Source organism: Abramis brama (assembly GCF_963993115.1).
Source record: "Abramis brama genome assembly, chromosome: 9".
NCBI classification, from domain to species: domain Eukaryota; kingdom Metazoa; phylum Chordata; class Actinopteri; order Cypriniformes; family Leuciscidae; genus Abramis; species Abramis brama.
In genome coordinates, this window is record NC_139971.1 from 40,040,346 (window position 1) to 40,066,247 (window position 25,902).

Genomic DNA, 25,902 nt, shown 5'->3' on the forward strand with positions numbered 1-25,902 from the left:
TACATTATATTATTTAAAGGGATAGTTCAGCCCAAAAATAAAACTTCTGTCATTATTTACTCACCCTCAAGTTGTTCCAAGCCTGTATAAATGTATTTCTTCTGCTGAACACAATTAAAAAGATATTTTGACGAATGTTCGTAACCAAACAGTTGTGGGGCATCATTGACTTCCATGATAGGAAAAAATACTATGGAAGTCAATGGTGCCCCAAACTTGCTTTACTTGATTATCCATGCAATCTTTAAATATCATGTTAGATACAACAGACTTGAGGAACAGTCAAGTTTGTATTTATTTCTCAAACATCACTGTATTGCATTGCATTATATGTTTTGTCCCCCACAATTAAACCACAGAGCTTTGATCATAAAACAAAACATTTAAATATCATGTAGGCTTAACTAAGACATATAGGCTATTATTAGCAGGTATTGAGTGACAACTCATATACTGTTATAAAAAAATATCATTAATTTACATTAAGCTATCAAAATTGTTAACTTTTGGCCATACAAATAACAACATCTGCACCAAATTGCATATTTTGCTCAGTTTGGGCCTCTGAATAAAACAGGTGTTTTTAATCCTGGAGTGTGAGCTCCATTTTTTCTAATATGATATGATATGGGTCATAAAAGCTTGACGTATCAAATATGCTTATATTTTGTATTAATATACAATAACTGTTCCATTTAAAATAAAAAATAAAAAAGAAGATATTTCTGACTATTATTTCATATGTCAGGCTTTACAGGGTTAAAGACCTTGGCCAGAGCCAAGTAGTGGGCGTGGCATTTAAAGGTCTGTGTGAGTGCTCGGTACGGTGTGCAGGATGGGCCAATCAACATTCAGTAAATCTTCATACTCAAGCAACAGCGCAGCGCCCGCGAGCTCCACACGAGCGCGCGTGCGAGGAGTTTATTGTTCGCCGCACACCGGTGACTGGTTAGACGAGAGTCCGATGAAAACCAAAGAGCTGCCGACTGTTCAGAAGTGCTGGCGGTACGACTATAAAGAGGGGAAGACTTCTCTGGATGTAAGCGTTCGTGAGCCGAAAAAGCTGTTTTTAAACGCAAGTTCTTCCGGTAATCAACATGCGCCCGAAAACTTGCTTCTTCTGAGTCGCGAGACGGACTTCGAGATTCAAGTTTCGGATTCCCAAGGCGGACAGAAAGGAGGACGGGTGGAGGAGAACCATGAGTGTTGCGTCTCGCTGTGGGACATGGAAAGAATGTCAGGAGGTGCCGTGACTCCAGGCAGAGTTTCGGAGGAAAATGTGACTCAGTGCCTGAACACCCCAGACTTTCTTGTAGACTTCAGCTGTTCGTCTCCGTTAGCTAAACACAAAATGACTAAAAGTACGTTGAAACCCTCCGTTTCCGATCGGAGGAGTGAAGAAGGGGAGCAACAAGCCTTAAACCCGTTCCCTAGGATTATTCCCAAACTAATAGTCACCCATGATGATCTGGGTCCTGGTGAGGACAGTCCGCGCATCACTGATTTGACGCTGAGCATGGGCGGGTTTTCACTTGACCTGCACCCCGACGAGGACTCGCCCTGCTCGGACAGCGGGTGTGGAGGCTCCCCTGCGCCCTCTCTCTTCCACAGAAAACTCTCCAGCTCCTCTTCTGCTGGATTATCCTCTGCCTCGTCGTTTGAGGAGTCTGAGGATGACTTCACAGGCAGTGACATCGAGCCCACCAGTCTGTCCCCCAGTATGTTCGGCAGTCCTGATGAACTGGCAGGGGTAAGTGTCCAGTTTTACCAATTTAAATGTTTTTAGTCTTTATTAAAGGGATAGTTCACCCTAAAATTAAAATTGACATTACACTCATGTTGTTTCAAACCCATTAGACTTTCATTTCTTTAAAACACAAGATATTTTTTTAATAAAATCTGAGCGATTTCTGTCCCTCCATTGACAGCTACGCAACTACCACTTTGACATGTCAAAAAGCTCATAAAGTGATCGTAAAAATGAATTGAGCTGTTTAGTTCACAGTTTCTGAAGAGACTTGATCGCTTTATACGATAAACAGATTCAATTTTGGGGCTGGGTATCATTCAATAAATTTCGATACCGATACCGATACCTTGATTTCGATACCGGTTCCTGAACGATACTTTTTTCGTTACCAATTTTATGAAATCCATTTTAACAAGATTACATAACACATTACCTCAGAAAAACTTTGGTTTTATTTTTTCAGTTTGACTCATGCTCTTGCACAAAGGAACAAAAAAAAGCACAAAGGAACAAACATTTTTTTATAAAGAGCTCATGCTCACCAAAGCTGAATTTGTTTGATCAAAAATACATTAAAACTTGTAATATTGTGAAATAGTATTACAATTTAAAATCTGTTATTTTATTTGAATATATTTCAAAATGTAATTTATTCCTGTGATGTCAAAACTGAATTTTCAAAATCATTAATTCAGTGTCACATGATTCAGTAGGTCATTATTGCAATATAAACACTGTCAGAGTGATCAACAAGGTATCTCTTCATTTACCAGTCGAAGATGGAGCAACTTTCTGCTCATGTTTACTCCGTGTCAAGTGCTTCATCATATTTGTCATGGTATTGGTCTTTGCAGCAATTATTTTACCGCAAATACTGCATCGCGCGCTGTTGGCATCGAGCCTGGAGAAATGTAGCCACACTTTTGATTGACTTTTCCACATCTTTAAGGGGTTGGGACGCTTACACACTTCACGTGAGCCACGTCTCTGGGCGTAACTGTATAAACTATTGTTTTTAGTGCTTATTGGCTCACTGACGTTGACGAGTTTCCCTTAGGTATCGAAATCTGGTACCGAACAACAAGTAATTTTTTGATACTCGATAGTATCGAGGCAATTCGGTCGGTACCTAAAAAGTATCGAACTCGGTACCCAGATCAGAAGATAAACATAGACAGAAGCTCAACCGAGCCTGCTTGACGAGCGAAAACAAACCTCATTGGCTCTTGCTGAAGCTCAAACGTGATGCGTAACACAAGATTGAACCTCATTGGCTCTTGCTGAAGCTCAAACGTGATGCGTAACACAAGATTGAACCTCATTGGCTCTTGCTGAAGCTCAAACGTGATGCGTAACACAAGATTGAACCTCACTGGCTCTTGCTGAAGCTCAAACGTGATGCGTAACACAAGATTGAACCTCACTGGCTCTTGCTGAAGCTCAAACGTGATGCGTAACACAAGATTGAACCTCACTGGCTCTTGCTGAAGCTCAAACGTGCTGCGTAACACAAGAATGAACCTCATTGGCTCTTGCTGAAGCTCAAACGTGATGCGTAACACAAGATTGAACCTCATTGGCTCTTGCTGAAGCTCAAACGTGCTGCGTAACACAAGAATGAACCTCATTGGCTCTTGCTGAAGCTCAAACGTGATGCGTAACACAAGATTGAACCTCATTGGCTCTTGCTGAAGCTCAAACGTGATGCGTAACACAAGATTGAACCACATTGGCTCTTGCTGAAGCTCAAACGTGATGCGTAACACAAGAATGAACCTCATTGGCTCTTGCTGAAGCTCAAACGTGATGCGTAACACAAGATTGAACCTCATTGGTTCTTGCTGAAGCTCAAACGTGATGCGTAACACAAGAATGAACCTCATTGGCTCTTGCTGAAGCTCAAACGTGATGCGTAACACGAGAATGAACCTCATTGGTTCTTGCTGAAGCTCAAACGTGATGCGTAACACGAGAATGAACCTCATTGGTTCTTGCTGAAGCTCAAACGTGATGCGTAACACGAGAATGAACCTCATTGGTTCTTGCTGATGCTCAAACGTGCTGCGTAACACAAGAATGAACCTCATTGGTTCTCACACATCAAGTAAGCATTCTTGAGCTTCTGTTTACCACATTTGATATCTGCGTTGTTGAATGTTTATATGTGAATAAAAGCTCTAATTAAATCTGTTCAGTGATAATTTAAAGCGACAATTTTGGTGAGAATCAGACAAAAATTGGAGTCGTCACAAAAAACTACTAAAATATAAAGATGTGTCCTACTTATGTAAAAAAACAACAACAAAAAAAACAATTAAGTTCAACTAACTGAATTTAATATAAATGTAATCTACAATATGTTTATTTAATTGCAAATATCATGTAATTAAGTGTCCAAAAAGTGTTCAGTTTGCAAGTATATAATCTCAAAGTATTTAATTTCCGTAATAATAGTATTATGGAAATAATATAGCCTACTTTGAGATAATATACTTGCAAACTGAACACTTTTTGGACGCATAATTACATGAGTGTAGCCTATTTTTTTCACGAGGGTATGTCTCAAAGGTTAGAGAATGACTCTTGATAAGTGTCTGTGCACAAAAACTTTATTACCAAATTTATTGTCAAGCCCTGCAGCAGACGTATTGTGCTGCTTATCTACTGCTATTCCTTTAAACGCATAGATTAGGAGTTTATGCTTGCCAGTAAGGAGCTTCTCAGCGTTATGTTGATAACTTTGTTGTGTTTGAGTTGTTGGTGATCTACAGTATAGCTTCAGTTGGCATGTAAGAATGAAGATTATAAGGATGCTTAAACACTGAGTCACAGTGATACTTTCTATTAGAAATTACAGCTATTTTTAATCTCATTATCTGTACATCTCCAGCTTTTGTTCTGTGAAAGTGGTGTCTCTAAGGTACTTTGACATTAGCCTGTTATATGTAAATTGTCTGGCTTTTAGAAAAGGTTACTGAAATATAGTAGTTTCATTCTCTCTGACAAATAATTTCTGGTCTGGCAAACGTTTTCGGTTTCAGTCTCCTGTTTCTGATATATTTGTTGGCTCTTGGAACAGTTGACTGGTGAAACCCATGGGAGGGATGATTTTATTTCTGTGGAAAGTTGGTAACTACACTGTATATTTGCCTTTTAGGTGTTAAGAGACAAAAGTGAGTAAGATAAACCTAATGCAAACGGGGATGTTTTTTTAAAGTATGAGCGAAACTCTGAAGATGAAGAATAGAAACTCTCTTTCTGGAAACAAACAAAAAATAGAATTGTGACATTATTTCCAAAGGTCACTGATTGATTTAATGTGACTAATGGAGGAGTGAGACTCATTGTAATGACACCAGAGACTCCAGCTGGGAAAAAATCCCCCGAATCCCATGTGTCTTGGTGTCTGACGCTTCAATCTTGGTTAGACAATGTGTGCTCAGTCAGTTTTGCTCAGGATGGATAATCCGTCTGAAACTGGGTGGCGTTGACTTGCTGAAGCTTTGAGTGACTTCATATCTCTGATTAGACGTGTGTTTACCTTAATCTGAACCGAAACTCTCATTCCACAGACTGACCGAGCGTTCAGTGCACTGAGGCTGGACATAAAAACCTTGTCTGTTACTGAACCTCAATGCTAAAGCATGACGCGAGCAACACCAAGGTCATGGGCTTGATTTCCAGGAACATTCTGATCAAATCTGTCCTACTTTGAATGCGCTTTGAGTCAGTTTGAATAAAATAAGGGTCTTGCAGTGACTTTCACCCTGATGTGAGTCTACTGTGTCTGAAAAACACTATGACCGGTGTCAGCAAAAACAGAACTGATATTATGCATTACTTGCACATGTGGGCGTTTCTTTGCTAATCTTCAGTTTCCCACTCAATCTCCCATTATCCAAATAATCACAGCTAGTCTTGTTCATGTCTGGCTGATCCGTGAATCAGGATGAATCAGTCAGGAAGTTCCTCACTGGCTCCTCATAATCTTTCCTGCACTGATTGTTTTCCCGGATTTCTTCATGCGTACATCTTACACTACGCTTGATATTTTGTAGTGTTTTTGAAAGTCTCTTGATTCTCACCAAGGCTGCATTTGTTTGATCAAATGAATCAAATGCAATAAAATACAGTAATATTAAGAAATATTATTACAGTTTAAAATAACTATGATAATATATTTGTAAAAAAAATAATAATTTATTCCTGTGATCAAAGCTGAATTTTCAGCATCATTACTCCAGTCTTCAGTGTCACATGATCCTTCAGAAATCATTCTGATATGATGATTTGATGCTCAAGAAACATTTCTGATTATTATCAGTGTTGAAAACATGATGCATGTTTTTCTGGATTCTTTGATGTTACGAAGTTCAAAAGAACAACATTTTAAATAGAAATTTCAGTAACACTAGTTTAGGCTCTTCTGCTCACTATTAACTAGCCACTTATTAGCATGCATATTAGCTGTTTATTAGTACTTATAAAGCACATATTAAAGCCTTATTCTGCATGACCACATTCTACATCCTTTAACAACTTAACAACTACCTTACTAACTATTGATAAGCACTAATTAGGAGTGTATTAAGGCAAAAGTCGTTGTTAATAGTTAGTTAATAGTGAGAATTGGACCATAAACTAAAGTGTGACCTAAAAAATATTATAATTATAAAGCACATATTAAAGCATGACCATATTCTACATCCCTTAATCCTTTACCTAAACGTAACAACTACCTTACTAATGATAAGCAGTAATTAGGATTTTATTGCAGCAAAAGTCATAGTTAATAGTTAGTTAAGGGTGAGAATTGGACTTTAATCTAAAGTGTGACCGTAAATTCTTGTAACAATGTAAAATACATTTTCTGTCACTTTTGCTCAATTTAATGCATCCTTGCATTTTTGAACTCTTCATATCTTCTCACACAATTAAACAAGTCAATCAAATAAAGGGCAACAAAATATTGATAATAAGCCCCAAAAGTTCCTCATCACCCTGTCATGGTTTTAGTATGCTATACTAGTCTTTTTCCTTTGCGTTTGCTGTACATTAGCGTCATGCAAGCTGCATATTCAAATTTTTGTGTTGTCTTTGAATGAATGAGCCTAAATTGAGTGTGTTGCATCACAGCTGCTGACATCCACAGGCCTGTGCACACACACACACACACACACACACACACGTTCTGATGCCATCGTTAACCATCGCTCACACTGTCATGGAAAACTCAGTTGTGGGCGGTTCCTTTGTCGCTAAGTAACCATGAATCCATATATGGTGTTGCTTCACACTTCTGTTTCTTCATCTCTTTCTTAATCTGTGTCGCGCCTCACTTCACTGATCATGATGCTGTGTGTGTGTGTGTGAGAATTACTTTTTTGTTATGCTGAATGTATCTTGCATCTCAGCTTGTGATGACGTAAACCGTTCATAAGCTTGCTTAACCACTTCTCAGACAAAGACAAGCACTCCATACAACTTGAAAACAGTTTACAGGAAGAATGTACGACATTTGTCTCTCTGGCTCTTTTGCTTTCTGTGAAGCTGTTGGACAGGTTTACCTCTATTATGCTTGTAATGCTTTAGGAGCATCAGAGAGAGAGAGAGAGAGAGAGAGAGAAAGAGAGAAGTGGAAAATGGATCTCTGCAGAGACGGAGGAGGTGGTGATGGGGTGGGTGGGGTTTTTACAGCGTGTTCAAACACAAACAGACCAGAACAGCACATTTATTACATTAGTGGCGTTTGCTGTCATTATGATTTGATTTTAATCATTATTACTTGCTTACTAAAAATAAGTCATTTCGTAAGTACTATTAAACTGATTTATTTAATGTCTTTTACATTATTTGCATTATTGCATCTTCATGTCAGGAGAACACGGAGAAGATCCATGAAGTCAGATGGGAATTTTCTTTTAAAGCTGCATTTAACCTTTAAAACCTTTGTTTTAACATGTGATTGACAGATGTCAGGCATGCAGCAGGACGTTTATATCCGTTCCCTTTAGGGCTGGGCAAAAAAAAAAGATTTTTTGATTAATCGTTTTTTAAAATGTGATTCTCAAAGGCCACGAATCGATTTTTTCCATATTTATTTATCTATCACCCAAAAGCCAGTATTAGTTTTCCTCCACTGTTCATAGGCTTGCAGTCTCCATGTTACAGCTAATGCTGTGAGATTTGATGTGTTTTATCTTAAACATAAAATAACCTGATCCTGTTTGATCAAGGCATGCGACTGTTCTGACTTGTCCAATTTTCAGCATCAATTTTTCATCTTGCATCAAAATCCTGTCTATTCATTGAATGCATTTGAAATGTAGAGTTGGGTTCTGTTTTAATGTACCCACGTGTACCTAAAATAAAAGAAGTTTAAGAGTTCTTAATTTCTTTTTATTAATTAACCACTTGTAAACTTATGTTCACTGTTCTTTTTTATAAATATAGGATTTAAATTAAATCTATATTCATTGAGTCGAATCGAAATCGAAAATGGAATCGAGAATCGAAATCGAAAATCGTATCAAGAATCGAAATCGTATCAAATGGGAACATCTGAATCGATACCCAGCCCTAGTTCCCTTGAGTTGTTATTGTAAACTGAAACTACAACCATAACTATTAACTCTTTCCTCGCCATTGACGGACATTTCCGGCTTTCCGTGTTTTCCCTGTTACACAGTAGGGGGCGCTGTTACACATCATCTAAAAAAGAGTTCAGAATCTCCAGATCAAAACACAGGTGAAAAAGAAGCAGAAACAAGAAGTGATAGCATATGTAATCAGATGCACATTTAAAATAACATGATCATTAACATTTAACCGCATATAAATCAAATCTGCCTAATGTTACTGAATGAAATGTCGACAGGACTGTGAAGCTTTGAGTGTGTTGATGGACTCGATCGACTCCATCTGTGTTTTGATCATCGTTCTGAATCCAATCCAGACGTAATCTTGGACAAAAACACTATTTTCTCAGCTTTTTGCTGAAAATGTTGCTTTTTTTAATTAAACTTACCCACAAGTGTTGATAAAAAAAGAATGCATGAAGCTAGAATAAAACATTTTGGGTTTTATGTTTGTTTAAAAGCAGAGCTATGAAAATGTTGTGAAAATTATCAAAAATAGGGCAAACTATATTTTAAAGGCTGGCAAGGGAAGAGTTATGAATCGTTCTCGGCGATTGAAATAAACATGGTATAAAACAAATGTACATTTGAGCTCTCTATTAATATGACTGGTTGCCTTTAAGTCAGAACACCCAACCGCATTACAATATTACTGACAAGCTTATAATGAAATGTGTAAAAGAACATGTAAACAATCTCATGATAGAATGAGAACTATCATGAGATTGTTTACATGTTCTTTTACACATTTCATTATAAGCTTGTCAGTGTTTAGCAAGAAGGGAGTGAATGAGGCAGGAGGAGTGTGTTTACGCTCTATGAGAGCTAGTGAAAGATGATGGATTAGGATCAGAGAGTGAGATAAGAGTCTGCAGGGGGACATATGAGAAGGAGAACGCATCGACTGATGAGTGAGACACTGGACTGATATGTTTAGAGAGACGGCGAGAAAGACAGTTGAGCAGAAGTCCATGTGAGCAAGAGACCTAGAATTAACATAGAGAGAGAGAGACAGACAGAGTGTATCAGTGTTCCATGCACATGATGTGTGTGTGTGTGTGTGTGGGGCGGCTCAGTCTGTTTCCCGGATGCGTGTGTGGTTGCAGGGCAGTGCGGGAGTCGTGGGTCTCTGCACGCTTGTGTGTGTTTTAAATGTGTGTTAGTGCATGCTTGTTTTTACCCATAAATTAGTGACTGTCTGCTGTCTTGCTTGCCAGGTAAGAGACATTCTCACACACTCACACCTCACACTGTTGTGTTGATTTGGGAAAAGGGACAATGACGAATAAGAGTGTCCATGTTAAAGGAAAGGAATAATAGTGCCATTCTTTGTTGATTTGTGTTCATGTTCGATTCATGTTTTGAATCTTTTACATTATTTTCAAGGAAAGTAAATAGTAACCATATATTTTCCTTAGTTCTTGAACACATTATGTGTTTCATGGTTATATATATATATATATATATATATATATATATATATATATATATATATATATATATATATATATATATATATTTTATATATATATATATATATATATATATATATATATATATATATATATATATATATATATATATATAAAACACCATGAAACACATCATGTATATAAAAATAATCATATATATATATATATATATATATATATATATATATATATATATATATATATATATATATATATATATATATATATATATATATATATATATATATATATATATATATATATATATATATATATATATAATTGTTTTTATTTTTTTATTTTTTATTTTATTTATTTTTTTACAAATGTCATGAATTCATATCAATATCATTAAGGATTTGAGGACCTAAACCATTCTTTTTCAAATAGTGAAACTGTTTTATTTTTATGCATTTCTTTCTTTTCTGCGAGAGATACACTACATGTCAAAAGTTTGGGTTCAGAATAAAAAATAAAATAAAATAATAATTATTCAGTAACGGATGCTTTAGGTTGATCAAAAGTTACGTTAAAGCAGCAGTAACCTGACAAATGAGCCCGGAGTAATAAACCGTGTGTGTGTGTTTAAGTCCTTGAGATAAGTCAGACATGAAGATACAGCGGCTCTGTTTGTCCAGGGTGGTAGTGACCTTTGACCCATGATGAGTGGATCTCATTGTGACAGCAGTTCATATTTTACAACGAGCAGCAGTCGTGAATCAGTATGTGTTGCAATTACAATTGCAAGCATTAAAGCATTAAACATAATGTTGTCATCGTTTAACAATGGTGGATTTGATGTTTGATGGATTTCAGGTGGAAAATGTTTGTGTCTAAATATATGCAGAACTGTTTTGGGAACATGGTGAAAAGTGAAATGAAATGTCATCCGTCTCTCCCGAGGTTTGAAGGAGTGTGTGTGTAACCAGGCAGGAGGACAGGAGGGAAGACAGAGGTCTTTTATGAGGTGTCGTCTGTCCCCTGTTGGCTATAGTGTCGTCAAAGGGGGTCAGGAACAGAGAGGACAGACTGAATTACATCTAAGTGTGGAGAGCGAGCTGTCGACTCTACAGAGCACATGTTGAAAGAGGGGGATGGTTTGGAAGAAGGGAATGAATGTATGAATTGTACTGGGGAATAAAGAAAAGAGAAAGAGACTTGAAAGTGAGACCTTAAGTGAAGCATCTAAAAATAATTTTTAACTACAAAAATTTGTTGCTGTCGTTACATAATTCGGTATTATATAATATAATAACATTATTATTATTATAATCCAAAACCAAAACATTTTCAGGTTTAAATGAGAAAAAAAGTGCTATATTTTCAATGTGGTGTCATACTATTAAGTAGGTCATGTCCTAAAAACAGGTTATTCTGGAAACTGTTTGTTCCGGGCAGGGATTATTGTTTTTTTCCGTATTCCTGACAAAGCAAGTAAAAAAAAAAAAAAGAAAGATAAAGAGGAAAAACATCTAAGGTATTATGATAGGAATCTGTCAGTGATTGTGAATGTGAAAGTTGAAAAGGCATCCTAGCACACACAGCTGAGTTATGTCATTTCCCACACTCACACATTCCTCATCGATCAGAGCTTTATAATCAATAACCTGTAATCTGCAGAGCGTGTGCGTCACGGCTGCCGTGTTGACCTTGTGTTGCTGATAAACTCGTCCCTCTGGACCTTTAGTTCCCATGCCTGAGAAGAAAGGTGTCAGTGTTTTTACAGAAACTCAAAATTAAGGGTGTTCGGGTTTTTGGGGCCGGTTTACGATCACTGGAAGCAGGATTGGTTTATACGATCATTGATACCGATTACCAAAATAAATAATTCTATTCTTAACAACAATGTATTTTTTAAGTATAAAAAAAATGAAGAACTATTTATTTATTGGCAAACAAGTTCAGCATATTCCATTCGCTCTCTTATGCCTTATATATGATAGTCACTGTGTCAGATTACGCGATTTTGACTCCTAAAATCTTGTGTCGCACACACTCACTCGCTAAAACTCACTCGCTCACACTGACACCCCCTCACACAAACACACACATTCACTCAAGCTCACATTCACTCGCACACACACACACACACACACACACACACACACACACACACACACACACACACACACACACACACACACACTCACTCAGGTTTAATAAAACTGTCTTTTTTTTTAAATAAAAAAATTAAACATGCTAGTCTTTTTATCGTGATGTCGTGAAGCATCGCAGACGCGGCGTCGGTTGTGGTCCACTATGACACACTATACGAGATGAAAAGATCGAAACCGTACATCAAACGTCAGGCTTTCATGCCAAAATCGGCCTAAAATTGTGCAATCTGAACCAGGCATTAGAGGTAATTAGGAACAGCTTAGAGTTTAACAAATATAGCATTCCTTTTAAAATAAAATTTATTAAAAAAACAGAACAGTCTTTATCAACAGAAAACAATCAAATGTAAAACAACACTGCATAGTCTTCACTGTATAAATTTATATGATCTGAGCATATGCGATCTTTGATTTCAGGCTAAATCGTGGAGGAAGTTGAAGACCATGGTGCATTGCTCTCCATTTGTGGTTTCCTTTAAGAAACGATATCCTTGGATTCAGCTCGCAGGCCATGCAGGTGAAAACTCATTCTCATTTCATTGCTGGATGAATGGAGGAGATAAATGCATCTGACCCATCATGTTGGACTGATGAAATGAACACTGTTTTTGCCTCTTTGTGTGTAGGAAGTTTCCAGGCAGGCGAGTACGGGAAACTGTTGAAGAAGTATTGTGAATGTGAACATCAGTGTCTCGAGAAGCTGATGAATGACAACCTCCGGCCATTTGTACCTGGTTATTATGGTGTCGTGCAGCAGAATGACCAGGATTACAACCTGATGGATGATCTGCTGACCGACTTTGACTCCCCTTCAATCATGGACTGCAAGATGGGAACCAGGTGAGAAGGAGAAACTTAGGGAAAAGAATAAAGATCAGTTCAGGATTAATGAGATTATACAAATAAGCTTAAACTCCAAACCAGTCCTAACCAAACAAACTAGATGGCTCGGTGAGACTGACGTCATAAATGAACGAGGGTTGTGATTGGCTTGATTTCTTTTACCACAGGACATACCTGGAGGAGGAACTGGTAAAGGCCCGTGAGCGTCCTCGTCTCAGGAAGGACATGTATGAGAAAATGGTGGCTGTGGACCCGGGAGCGCCCAGTCCCGAGGAGAGAGCCCAGCAGGCCGTTCTCAAACCTCGATACATGCAGTGGAGGGAGACGCTGAGCTCAACCGCCACGCTCGGCTTCCGCATAGAGGGCATCAAGGTGGGAGCTTGGCTGATGAAATAGAGATGTTACTTGATCTAGTCACTCAGGATGAGCTTTGTTCATTCTGAATCCTGAAAAAAATGTATAATGTTTCCTCAAAAATATTAAGCAGCACTGTTTTCAACATTGATAATAATAAGAAATGTTTCTTGAGCAGCAAGTCAGCATATTAGAATGATTTCTGAAGGATCATGTGACACTGAAGACTGGAGTGATGATGCTGAAAATTCAGCTTTTCATTAACCTTGTGTTTCATTTTAGAAAGCAGATGGCACATGCAACACCAGCTTTAAAAAAACCAAACATAAGGAGCAGGTGACGAAGGCCTTGGTGGACTTTGTGGATGGAAACACACAGTTATTGGTATGTTGTTTCAGTGGAAAGGTTGCACTGTTTTAACTGTTTTAACTTTAGCACTGGAGGGTTTTTTTCATTAGCTTTAGCCAATGGCTTTTCTGATTTATTTTAGTATTACATTTGTGAAAATGCAAAAGAAGACAGCAAAAAAACAGCAAAAAAAAGAAAAAAAAAGAACCCATTTAATCTGTAATGTTGCTTCCTTCCTCGTTGGTTTCTGATGAATTTCTGTGAAGGGCTGTTCTGACAATAACAAAGGCTTTTCTAAATGACAAAAGCCCCTGCTACATTATTATTTTAGTCAACTACAGTGTCCTTGTTACATATGGTACATGTACTTACAATAGTATTAACAGTAAATTCTGCATAATTACATGCAACTAACCCTCAACCAAACCCTAATCCTATCCAAGCCCTATAATAAGTACATGTAGTTAATTAATATTACTCAGTATTTAAATATATAATTACACTGTAACAATGACACCTTAAAATAAAGTGTAACCAAATATTTAATAACAACTATGTTACTGTATTAATAAATAAAATATATATTTTCCATTTAAAATATCTTTCCACTGGACAAATATAGGAACTACTATTTATTGCTTCAATATTATTAATATTATTGTTTTTTCAAATAATGTTTCATAAGTTATGGATGTTATTTTCATAACTTGCATCCATATTTGAATGTAACCGTACAAAACATATATATATATATATATATATATATATATATATATATATATATATATATATATATATATATATATAACAAAAATAAGTAGATGGAAATTACAAAATGTTATTCACTTTTGTTTAACAAGAGTGGGAATAAATGGGAGTAGAATGATCATTCAGATGTCTCCAGTTTTGTTAATTTATATGTTTGCAGTTATGAAGCTGTCTGACATTAATAAATTGGTAGCATTATTTTACAGTGTCAATATTATAACTAGGGTAATAACTAGTAATTTAATAACTAGGGTTATTACCGGGTTATTACCTAGTTATTACCCAGTTACTATTACCCAGTTACTATTACCCAGTTATTAAAAAACAGTTAGTATTAAATAGTTAGTATGTACATGCGTAACAGGACAATAAAATAGTGCAAGTGTCTGTTACACATGCACTTGCAATGGTAATAACAGTAAATTATGTATAATTGCATGCAACTAACTCTAAACCAAACATTAATCCTAACCCAATAGTAAGTACATGTAGTAAATTTATATTACTCAGTACTTAAACTGTAACAAAGACAACTTAAAATAAAGGATAATCAATAAATTCAGCCATAGGTGTTTCAGACTGTAACATATATGTATAATTATTTTTTTATTATTATTTTTTATTTATACTATTCAAGTTAAAGGTGCAGTAAGTGATTTCTGGAAAGCTTTTCTAATATTAATGCGGGTCCTAAAGGTCTTGCCTGGCCATAACCAGTGATATTCCTCTGAGCTTTTCTCTTTTGTAATGTCTCTCAGCCATCTCTCTGTCTACAGTCTTTCTTCAAATCTCCCTCTTGCTCACTCTCTCTCTCCTCCCCCATCATCAGTGGACACGCCCCCTATTGCTGATTGGCTGATCAAACTGCTCGGTCTGATCCACTTTCAACAGCAGTCGCTTACTGCACCGTTAATCTAAAATATTTCCTGCAATATTGCTATGTTGTGTATTTTTGCACAGCTGAAAGGCTGTATTAACCAATGAGAATCCCGGAGATGTGGTAATGTATAATTAGAGTTGTGTGTGTTCTGTTTCTTCAGAGGAGTTATCTGCAGAGACTGGAGGAACTGCGCAGTGCTCTAGAGACGTCACGGTTTTTCAGGACGCACGAGGTGAGGAATTCTGTTCTTTACATGTTGTGAAATCCTTTCCTGCCTGGGCCAAATCATTGTCTTCTCTGGAACAAAACAAATCATGACTCATAAGCGTGAACTTTTACCCTGTTTCTCTACAGGTGGTTGGGAGTTCTTTGCTGTTCGTGCACGACGCTTCAGGCCTGGCCCGAGTCTGGATGATTGACTTTGGTAAGACCATCCCACTGCCACCACCCCAAACCCTGGACCACCGAACGCCCTGGGCCGAAGGAAACCGGGAGGACGGGTACCTGTGGGGTCTGGACAACCTCATTCAGATCTTTGGTGACATGTTGCAGGACTCAACCCCTGCCTCACCCTGATGGATGCACCCAACATGGTTCAGCCCGAAGGATCACGTGTAGGAACACGCTGATGGATAATTGGAGGCTCACCGCAGGATATCAGTCCTGAGAAGAGTGCTCTTGTGCTGAGGGAGTGACTGAAAGCCAACAAAGCACGAGTGGAAAAACTCAAGCTGATTTTGTTGACTCGGTGCTCCACAAGCTCACGTTCCTCATTCCTTTTTTGGTCATGTGGTCCTGCAAATACACAGAAGCTCCACAACAGTCAAGATACACTGACACTGAAAGCAAACAGACAGTGAGGAGCAACCGATAAGAAGAAACTATCAGGGTGCACAAACCATGATTATTCTTTAAAGTTCACTTGTCTTTTTTTCCTCGTTTTTTACCTACAGGTCTGATGATAACACTATTACACTAGAATGTGCTTTGGTTTATGTTTTTTTTTCCTTGTAAATTTCTCTTTGGGGTTTCAGTTATGTAAATAGTGCTTATTTAATTTTTATTTTACTTATTTTTTTTGAATAATTGAGTTTTTTTCTTTGATTTTATTTCCATAATCTAACTAGTACCTCGTTTATTTCTGAAAAGTGATTCAGATGGCATCTTTTTTTTCCACCCTGTGGTCGTCTAATCTTAATGGTGTATGATATTTCCATGATTTAACCTTTTAAACAGTTCAGTAGAACTTTAATTAGTTCAAAACCATTACCAGATTGGCTCTGTCAGAGGTAAAGTTGTAGAGTTTGTCACAAACATTTTTGCACTCAACTAACCGCCCTCATCGCCAACACCAAGATTGTGTTTCTTCTTCTTCTTCTTTACTGATCAGAATTAGTATGCAGTGTTTCTTAAAAATAGCCACAGTTACAAAGATGCATAGCAAGCTAACAAGTATAATATATATTTATATACACATGTTGATGGAATAGTTTGATCTGTTTGCATTGATCTTGGTTCATTCGGTTTTAAGGCTGACCTGTTAATCATATAGTTTCGTTTCTAGGTTAGCCAAAAAGAGGTTTGAAAAGTCAACCTATTTTATCTGCCCCAACAGCCATTAACCTGATTTTAGTTTTCTTTAAATACAAATAGATTATTTTTGGAGCTTTTTTTTACTGGTACCCACACCAGAATGACCTCCGACCTTCAGCTCTTTCCACATCACTGAAAGTTCAGCTTCATCGTGTTCATGACACTTTGCTTGCATGCATATCAAATCTGACAGATTGTCATTCTGAGATGGGTGATCTTGCAAACTGTGGTGGAAACTTTATTTTGCTGCGCATAATCAGATTATACCAGTTATGGCCACTGATGTCATCATTAGTTCTCAAATTAGGTGCTGTGGTCAACTTAAAAAGAAGAAAAAGAAAAAAGACACACCAAACTTTTTCCATCATCACTTCATGTTTGCTAAACATAGTCAGATAATATCCTCTTCAAGATCACAAACATGGTGTTAAAGTGATTACCTCACCTGGATGGTGTTAGTTTACAGAACGGGATGTTCTACCACTGTGTGTGTGCGTGTGTGTGTGTGTGTATCTTATAGCTTCAGAGATTGTATTTTCCACCCTGAACGGGCCTGCACACGGTCTGTCAGCATTCCTTCTGTCAGTATTTCCCCATCTCACACCACGTTCCTCTGGAGATCCACTGCCTTGTTTACAGATTATGTAAAGTATTATGTATTGTTCAATGTGTTGAAATTGGTTTCCTACTTCCATACAGGGTGTATGTTTTAAATTGGAAAGAGAACTGGATGGTGCGCTGCCTTTTTGAGTCGTCTCAGCCCATTTAATAGTTTGAGACGGCAGTTTAATTGCAATAGGGACATGCGGAGCATTTGTACTCGCATCTCCTTCAATCATTGTTGTCTTGAAAGCCAATACAATAAACTGGAACCATTATTGTTTAATACACTTTATTTCTCCTGTTCACTTTCTGATTCACCATTACTTAAGATCATCAATACTCTATATTATGGACTGGGCTGAGTATGTTTTTTGTTTTTGTTTTTAAAGAAATAACTTTTATTCAGCAAGGATACATTAAATTGATCTAAAATGACAGTCAAAACATTGTTACAAAGAGTACTAATTTAAAAAAATGCTGTTATTTTGAGCTTTCAATTAATCAAAGAATCATTTTTCTGGAAAAAATGATCATAGTTTCCACAAAAATAAGAAGCACAACTTGTTTTGGACATTGATAATAATCATAAATGTTTCTTGAGCTGCAAATCATATTAGAATGATTTCTGAAGGATCATGTGACACTGAAGACTGGAGTAATAATGATGAAAATTACATTTCGAAATACATTAAAACAATGCATTTAAATTGTAATAATATTTCACATTGTTTTACTGTATAAATGCAGCCTTGCCATTTATTTGATAAAGACACCTTCCAGAACATTAAAAAATCTTAAATAAAAGAATGTTGAATAAAACATTCCTGAGTCAAGAGGAAGTTATTTAGATTACAAGGATACTGCTCACTGTTTTAATATAAATGTTCTATTCCTGCCGAATGATGTTTTCCTGTCATAATTTCCTGTTCAGAACAGCTCTTCCTCGAGTTGCTCAACATATGACTAAAGCGTTCTGATAAACACGTTGTCCTATTACTGATGGTCGTCAGTCGTCAGTAAATGACATCTGAATATGACTCGCATCCTCAGCTCAGTTTGTGTTGAACGGAACCGAATGTTCAGATTGGTCAAGAGGATTACCTCACAAATACAGCTGTCAAAACCGACAGAATCGTTGCACAAACAAAGTGTTGCGCTAGCAGACACCACAATTAGAAAAGGGAAGCATCTTAACCACAAAATTAAATGACAGATTAGTCTTTAAAAGCATCTGCAGCTTGTAAAATGTATTCAGAATCCGAATCAGAAGTCTTGGAAGGTGAAGCTCACGGTTAAGGGAAAGGGCGTTACATTTCCGATACACGCTGGAGATGATTGGCTAATCACAACGCACTTGGGTAAACTGGCCAATCAGAGCACTCTGAGCTTCTGAGAAGGAGGGGCTTTGTAGAAATCAGCGCGTTTCAGATAGACTGGGAAAAGAGGAGCTGCAATAATGTACAGTATGTGAATTTTTACATCTATATTAAAGCATGTTAACCTATGCTATTACAACCTATAATCTAAAAAATGAACTATTAAAAATAGCATGACTTCTTTAAAACAAACGACAAATAAGTGTATTGAAAAAAAGATCTTTATTGTGAAATCTTACGATTCCTGAGGAGGAGTGACACTTTTTACCAGGATCACTCATCATTCATAAAGTGTGCAGATTATGTGTGTGTCAAATTATATCACACAGCCATGAGCATGTAATATAATTACATTATTCTGCATCAGTTTTATAGTTTTGCATAAAGTAACTTCAGTTTAGCAGCTTTACAAACATTTAATCTATAAGGACACCTAGTGGATGAAGACTGAAAACACAGGTGTGCAACCAACTCCAACTCCAGCTACAGCTGATCCAGTGAAGACAAGTCTTTGGTGTTTTTGATCAGCTCATCTGTGTGTTTGTGTGAAGCAGAAGCACTTGTCCCGCCAGACCGTCCTGAACGCCTCCAAGAGGAACCACGTAACGCGTCCCATCGCTGGCTCTCTGAGGGTCCATTTCCTTGAGCTGGCTGTTGCTCTGTGTAAGCAACTCAAACTTCCACAGCTGGTAACGGAGACTCTTCCCCTGCTTCGCCAGAACATACACCTCTTCAGTGCCATCCATCGGCCAAGAGACAGAGGCCTCGTTCTGAGAGAGGTGTAGCCAGGGAAGTGTGACGTCAGGAGAGAAGTGTTTGCTGTCCACACACCCCTGTCTTAAGCCTAGTAATATACCTGGAAAAAAAAATTTATTGAAGTGTTATTCTGTGACTTCAACTAACTTGCTGAGTTTGTTAATTGTCTTGATTATTTAGTCTCACCTGAGACGACAGCCCAGTGGGCTTTGTGGCCGTTGCGTAGACAGGGTTCATGATTAAAATCCTCATCATATCTGTGCCAGAGCAGTCAGGGAGAGAGTACAGTCTATTTATGTGTGTGTGACTCATCAAGCAGTGTCTTTGTGTCATTGTATTTGATTATGCTAGCACTTGCATACATAGTTGGCATTTTAGAGGATCCTAAAACTAGTAAACAACAGTGTCAGAGATGTGGCTGTTAGTGGCAAAAGGAAATAAAAATGTAAAAACTATATTTCAGAAAACTGTGATCAAACAAAAAAAATGTGCTAGTGATGAAATTAAACTAAATAGAACAGAATTATATCAGAAAACAGTGAGCAAAACAAAAAACTTGGCCTAGTGGTAAAATAAAATAATTTCTGAAAACTGTGATCAACAACAACAAAATATATTGATGAATAAAATAAAAAATATCAGAAAACAGTGAGCAAAACAAAAAACTCAATTAAAATAATTAAATAACTTCAGAAAAGTGTTCAAACTAAAAAATAACCTAGTGATAATTAAAATAAAATACAAATTATTTCAGAAAACAGTGATAAAAAAGGTAATAAAATAAAATAACAAAAATGATTTCACAAAACAGATAACTAAAACAATCAAGCATATAAAGCAGTAAAGATACGGTATAAGAACAGGCTGTCCGCCAGCGAGGTGTTTGAGAACGACAGCGGTGTTTTCTCCCATCATGCCTCCTGATAACCTCTGAACTCTGCACCCACACACTTCCTCCGCCAGCTTGGCCATGTCACTGGCTAATTCGAAATAGAAAAAAAATAAAAATAGCATTATAACAAATTATAGCTTTACAGTTAATGCTCAGCAGAACAACCCGCAACATTACTTTACTACATGTACAGTTAGATTTAAAAGCAGCTGTTAGTACCAGAAAACATCTCTCCTTGTTCAGTGTAGGCGTTGTGTTTTGCGGTTTGGACCAGTGTGTCCATGGCCAGCGTCTCTGGAGGATGAAGTAGATGAGCCGCCATCCATAAGGCCACGAGACCACATCTGAAACCACATCTCATCTAGCAGAGCACAGACTCGCAGACACACAGGGAATGGCTGGAGTTTTAGTGGTCGATACTTGGCTTTTTTAAAATATCGACATCGGATGATACGTTTGGTACAAGTGGTCATGTGATTTTCACTGTGTACTGTATGTAAAATTAACTAAAATTATTCCCAGTGTGTACAGATTTGCCATATTATTGAGTGCCCTTTTTTTTTTTAATTCATGTTTTTAACAATTTCTTTATTTGTGCAATCCACATGGATTACTTTAATGATGTCTTTACTACCTTTCTGGGGCTTTAAAGTAGTTGCGTAGCGGTCAATGGAGGGACAGAAAGCTCTCAGATTTCATTACAAAGATCTTTATTTGTGTCGCGAAGATGAACGAAAGTCTTACGGGCTGGAACGACATGAGGGATAGTAATTAATGACAGAATTTTCATTTTTGGGTGAACTATCGCTTTAAGAATGATTAATTTTTAATTTAGTAAATAAATATTTTGAACAATAATATTTAACCATATTTAGCTTTCAGCCACCCTGCTTTTTAAGATATCGGCATCATCGACCATCAAAAAATCCATATCACTTTGACTAACAGGTATTTTTATGGAAACTTACTGTGGACCATCTTGAATGAGTGAAGGCACATACTTATTGAACAGCAACCATTGCAGATCCTTCCTAAAACTTCATGAGAAATGCTGCGATGAAATCATGACTGTACGGAAAAGGTTTTCTGAGAGTGTGTAACTGTGATTTGTGCTCACCTGCTTTCTCTCTGTCCTATAATAATCCTGGCCTCTTCATGGTCCCCCTCTACAGGGGCCCTTCCCTCTGATAAAGCCTGGTAAAGCTTCTTCTTGCTGGACACTGAGGGAGCCAGTGATGGAGGAGGAGGAGGAGGAGGAGGAGGAGAGGAAACATTCTCCACTGACATGCTGCTGAAACATTAGAGTTAGTAAATGAAAAACAAATGACAGTATATGAGAGTATCGTGAGAGTATGGTGTTACAGACATACGTTACAATGTTGTTTCCAATAATCCGACATCAAAACAATGTTGCAGCGAGTGCACGTGGTAAGTAACGTTATATAAGCATTCGCAAAATTACACGAATCCACATCAGCGTCCAAGAAGTTATTTCACTATCTGCTGTGAACTGGGTAGTGTTCTCTACTTAGGGAATACCAAATAAGGTCATATACGGCCATGGTCGTGAATACAAAAATACAATCAAAATACAAAATATCCCGATTGATTAAAAAAAGACGATATATTTTTACTTAAACAAATCAAAATGATTACAAAATCAATAGTAGAAGCTGCATGTTATAGATTAAATTCGACGGCGTGACACCCGAGCAGAAAGCAGCGTAACACGATCAACGAACCAATCCGTTTATAGAATGGCTCGCCCGCTCCAAAAGTATCCAATCAGAATGTGTGTTGGAAGTCGGATGTGCTCAGTCGACAACCAATCGACAGGCTCGCCGTGAGACCAGCTGTCCAATCGAATCCTCTTATATTTTCGAGAAGGCGGTTTTTCAGGCGGAAGTTGTGCGCTCTTTTAACCGTGTGGATTTTCATTCAGGTTTGTAATCGGCTGGAGCTCGACAAATAATTGTGAGTAAATTGATCTAATGCGTTTTTTGTTGTTGTTTTTATTAGCTTTTTAACTTAATATATAAAAATACGTGTTTTCTACTGGTGGAAATTTGTATTATTTGTCTGATTAGTTGACATGCTAACTCACTAGCTTCCTTGTAAACAACGAGGTAGGTCAGGCATTCACTGGTTTATATCGTGCAACAAGAAATTAATAATCGCCTATGTATTTCTTTCATCTTTAGGACTTTTACCGAATCACAACTACTTCCATCTTTTGCCATGTGCTCAATAAGCTCTTTTTTTCTAGTTTTTGGGCGGACGCATGTTGAAGTTTCATTCCTTTCAGAGCGTTTACTATCTGTGTTTATCACTTCAGAATCATGGCTGGCCAGGAGATGAGGCTGAACCACACTATTTACATTAACAACTTGAATGAGAAGATCAAAAAAGATGGTATGGTTTTGTTTATCTGATTGTGTTTAGTAAATCTCTTTCTAGATTTTTTTTATTTGGCTTTGATTTTTGCACATTGTTTATATTGCAATCCTTTTCTCTTGTTTTTAACAGAACTGAAAAAGTCGTTGTACGCTATATTCTCCCAGTTTGGACAAATCCTGGACATCCTTGTGTCTCCTACCCTGAAGATGAGGGGTCAGGCCTTTGTGATCTTCAAGGAGATCAACAGTGCTTCCAATGCACTCCGCTCTATGCAAGGCTTCCCTTTTTATGATAAACCCATGGTATGATCTATTATGTGTTTGTAAACCTTTTTTTTTTTTTTCAGGATATGTTATATAGAATCTGAACTTATCAACAGTAGTGTTACCCTACTGTTCAAGAGTCTGGAGATGGATTGATAGGTTATTTTGAAAGAAATTCATTCTTTTCTTTCAGCAAGGATGCATTAAATTGATCAAAAGTGAAAGTAAAGATATCTCGCTGTTCTTTTGAACTTTCTATTCAAAGAATCATGGATAAAAAGGATTAAATATTAAGCAGCATAACTGTTTTCAACATTAATAATGTTACAAAAACATGTTTCTTGAGCAGCATATTAGAATTAGTTCTGAAGGATCATGTGACACTGAAGACTGGAGTAATGATGCTGAAAATTCAGCTTTTGATCACAGGAATAAATTACATTTTAAAATGCGTTCATAAAGAGAACTCTCTTTTTAAAAAATTTTTTTTAATTGTAGTAATATTTTTCAACATTACTATTTTACTGTCTTTTTGATCAAATAAATGCAGCCTTGGTGAGCAGAAGAGACTTCTTTCAAAAAACATAATCTTACTGAAATCTTATATATTTTGAAGTAATTGATGTCTTTAATTAAAACCATTCTGTACTAAAATGCTTTTAAAATTCGTTCTATTCACAGCGTATTCAGTATTCAAAGCTGGACTCCGATATCATTGCGAAAATGAAGGGCACGTATGTGGAGCGAGACCGTAAGAAAGAGAAGAGAAAGCCTAAAGTCCCGGAAGCAGGTGCTGGGAAGAAGGGGGCGTCCGCTGCCACCCCTGCTATGGCCGGAGTACCTGCCGCTATGCCTGTTAGTATATATGGGATCTTTGAGAATTGGTGTTTTGTTCCACTGTGGCCTATTTAAAGGCTGTTATTGAATTTATTTTATTTTTGTCATTTACAGGGAATGCCGCCCATGAGCCAAACTCCTCGCATGATGCCGATGCCTGGTCAGCCTCCCTACATGCCTCCACCTGGCATGATGCCTCCGCCTGGCATGGCCCCCGGACAGATGCCACCTGGTGCCATGCCACCAGGTCAGATGATGCCAGGACAAATGCCTGGCCAGATGCCACAGCAGGTATGTATTAAGATTAGAATAAAGACACATGCTTGGTTTGTGACTTTATTTTTAAAGGGATACTTGACCGATCAGCATTAAGCTTTGTATCAGTAGAAACCCGATAGTTTTTTGGAATGACCGTGCTTCCCTCCCTCATGTCCCCCTGAGACAAGAGATTTCTGTATTGTGTGTCTGGAAAAAACCCTCAGATGACGCAAAAATCGTCATTTAGCGTCAACTGAGGCTTATTTGTCCAGAGGCGAGAGACTCCAGCCAGTAGGAGGAGCTCGTCCCGCATGTCTTCAACCCGCCCATAGGGGGATCTCACGATAAAACAGCGTCTTTTCAGTTTCGAGTCGACTAGTAGCCTAGTTGTATCATTTCTCCCGATACTGCCCTCTGTAACCGGTAGGCGTGGCTTGGGAGTGTCCTCGTAGGGCAGCAAAGCAAGTGCATTCTGGGAGTTGTTGTCTTTCATCCACATGAGCCAAAAATAAATTTTCTGTCTTTTCTCAGTGTAGAAAGCACCAGCTTCTAAAATAATTTCACATTTCTACTACATAAATGACCCAATTTAAATATACATTCATCTTTCCAGCGATGAAATATCCCTTTAACGTTCACTTTGTTCGTAGGTGTCGGAAAACCCTCCCAACCACATCCTGTTTCTCACCAATCTCCCAGAGGAGACCAACGAGCTCATGTTGTCCATGCTGTTCAACCAGTGAGTATTTGTTTAGCAAATCTATCCAAAACTGTCATTTTTTTAAAATACATAATCTTTTGCTAATTACAATTTTGCATTCATCTCATAGGTTCCCTGGATTCAAAGAAGTCCGTCTTGTCCCCGGCCGTCACGACATCGCCTTTGTGGAGTTTGATAATGAGGTGCAGGCGGGCGCAGCCAGAGAAGCGTTGCAAGGCTTTAAGATCACGCAGAGCAATGCAATGAAAATCTCCTTCGCAAAGAAGTAACACTCAGATACATGCGACTTCGATGACATGCCAGTTACACACAGGCCTGCGTTTAGAGACCTCTGGGAACAGTTCAGGGTGTTTAATGGTTGAATAGAGGAACACACACACACCATTCAAAGGAAAAAGTCCAGATATGAAAAGTGTTTTTATTGGATGTGACTTGCTTAGCTGTGTCAGTTAGCTTTGTACTTCACAATACAAGGTAAGGAGTGAATGGAAAGGTTATTTTATTTTTCTCCTTTCTCTTCCACTTCATCCCTTTACTTTTATTCCCTTTTCTCTGAGATGGTCGGCTTTGGTGAGTTTGTAAGTATGTAGTTTTTTTTTTTTTTTTAATCAAATGATGTCTTCTGAAGCATTGCACCCAGAGTCTGGTTCCCAGACATTGAACCTGGAGCTTTTGTTTTTATTAAATGGCAGTGTTTTACTTGTTGCATTCTGCTTGTCCTTTCATGTTCTTTCAGTGTTGTTCTCTTATTGTTCAGGCTGAGGCCAGTTTTTAGAACCTATTAAGTTGATTAAAAGTGAATTAACATTTATAATGTTGAAAAATATTTCTCTTAAGTAAATACTGTTTTAAAATTTCTATTCAAAGAATCCTGAAAAATGTATTTCGCTGCACAGCCATTTTCAATAATAATCAAATGTTTCTTGAGCCGCATATCAGAATGATTTCTGAAGGATCATGTGACTCTGAAGACTGGAGTAATGATGCTGAAAATGGGAGAAACAGATTTTTAAAACTCTGAACCAATTGCTTTATA

The 25,902-nt window shown here is 37.5% G+C and overlaps 3 protein-coding genes across 3 annotated transcripts; 2 read left to right on the forward strand and 1 right to left on the reverse strand.

The window, feature by feature from the left end:
- The first annotated feature begins 801 nt into the window (after positions 1–801).
- Positions 802–17,653, forward strand: itpkcb (inositol-trisphosphate 3-kinase Cb). Its single transcript, XM_084123976.1, has 7 exons — positions 802–1,750; positions 12,395–12,494; positions 12,604–12,817; positions 12,988–13,192; positions 13,457–13,558; positions 15,331–15,402; positions 15,525–17,653. Exons 1-7 carry the CDS (start codon positions 836–838, stop codon positions 15,744–15,746), a joined length of 1,830 nt encoding a protein of 609 aa, XP_083980102.1. The 5' UTR covers positions 802–835; the 3' UTR covers positions 15,747–17,653.
- Positions 17,654–18,945: 1,292 nt separating this feature from the next.
- On the reverse strand, positions 18,946–22,146 carry actmap (actin maturation protease). The gene is made up of 7 exons (XM_084124155.1): positions 21,761–22,146; positions 21,508–21,678; positions 21,359–21,427; positions 20,610–20,734; positions 20,349–20,478; positions 19,685–19,755; positions 18,946–19,598 (listed from the first exon to the last, which is right to left on the reverse strand). The coding sequence occupies exons 2-7, from the start codon at positions 21,675–21,677 to the stop codon at positions 19,267–19,269; spliced, it is 897 nt and encodes a 298-aa protein (XP_083980281.1). The 5' UTR covers position 21,678; positions 21,761–22,146; the 3' UTR covers positions 18,946–19,266.
- Positions 22,147–22,287: 141 nt separating this feature from the next.
- Positions 22,288–25,574, forward strand: snrpa (small nuclear ribonucleoprotein polypeptide A). Its single transcript, XM_084124156.1, has 7 exons — positions 22,288–22,364; positions 22,726–22,802; positions 22,917–23,089; positions 23,732–23,905; positions 24,002–24,178; positions 24,796–24,884; positions 24,976–25,574. Exons 2-7 carry the CDS (start codon positions 22,730–22,732, stop codon positions 25,133–25,135), a joined length of 846 nt encoding a protein of 281 aa, XP_083980282.1. The 5' UTR covers positions 22,288–22,364; positions 22,726–22,729; the 3' UTR covers positions 25,136–25,574.
- The last annotated feature ends 328 nt before the right edge of the window (positions 25,575–25,902 follow it).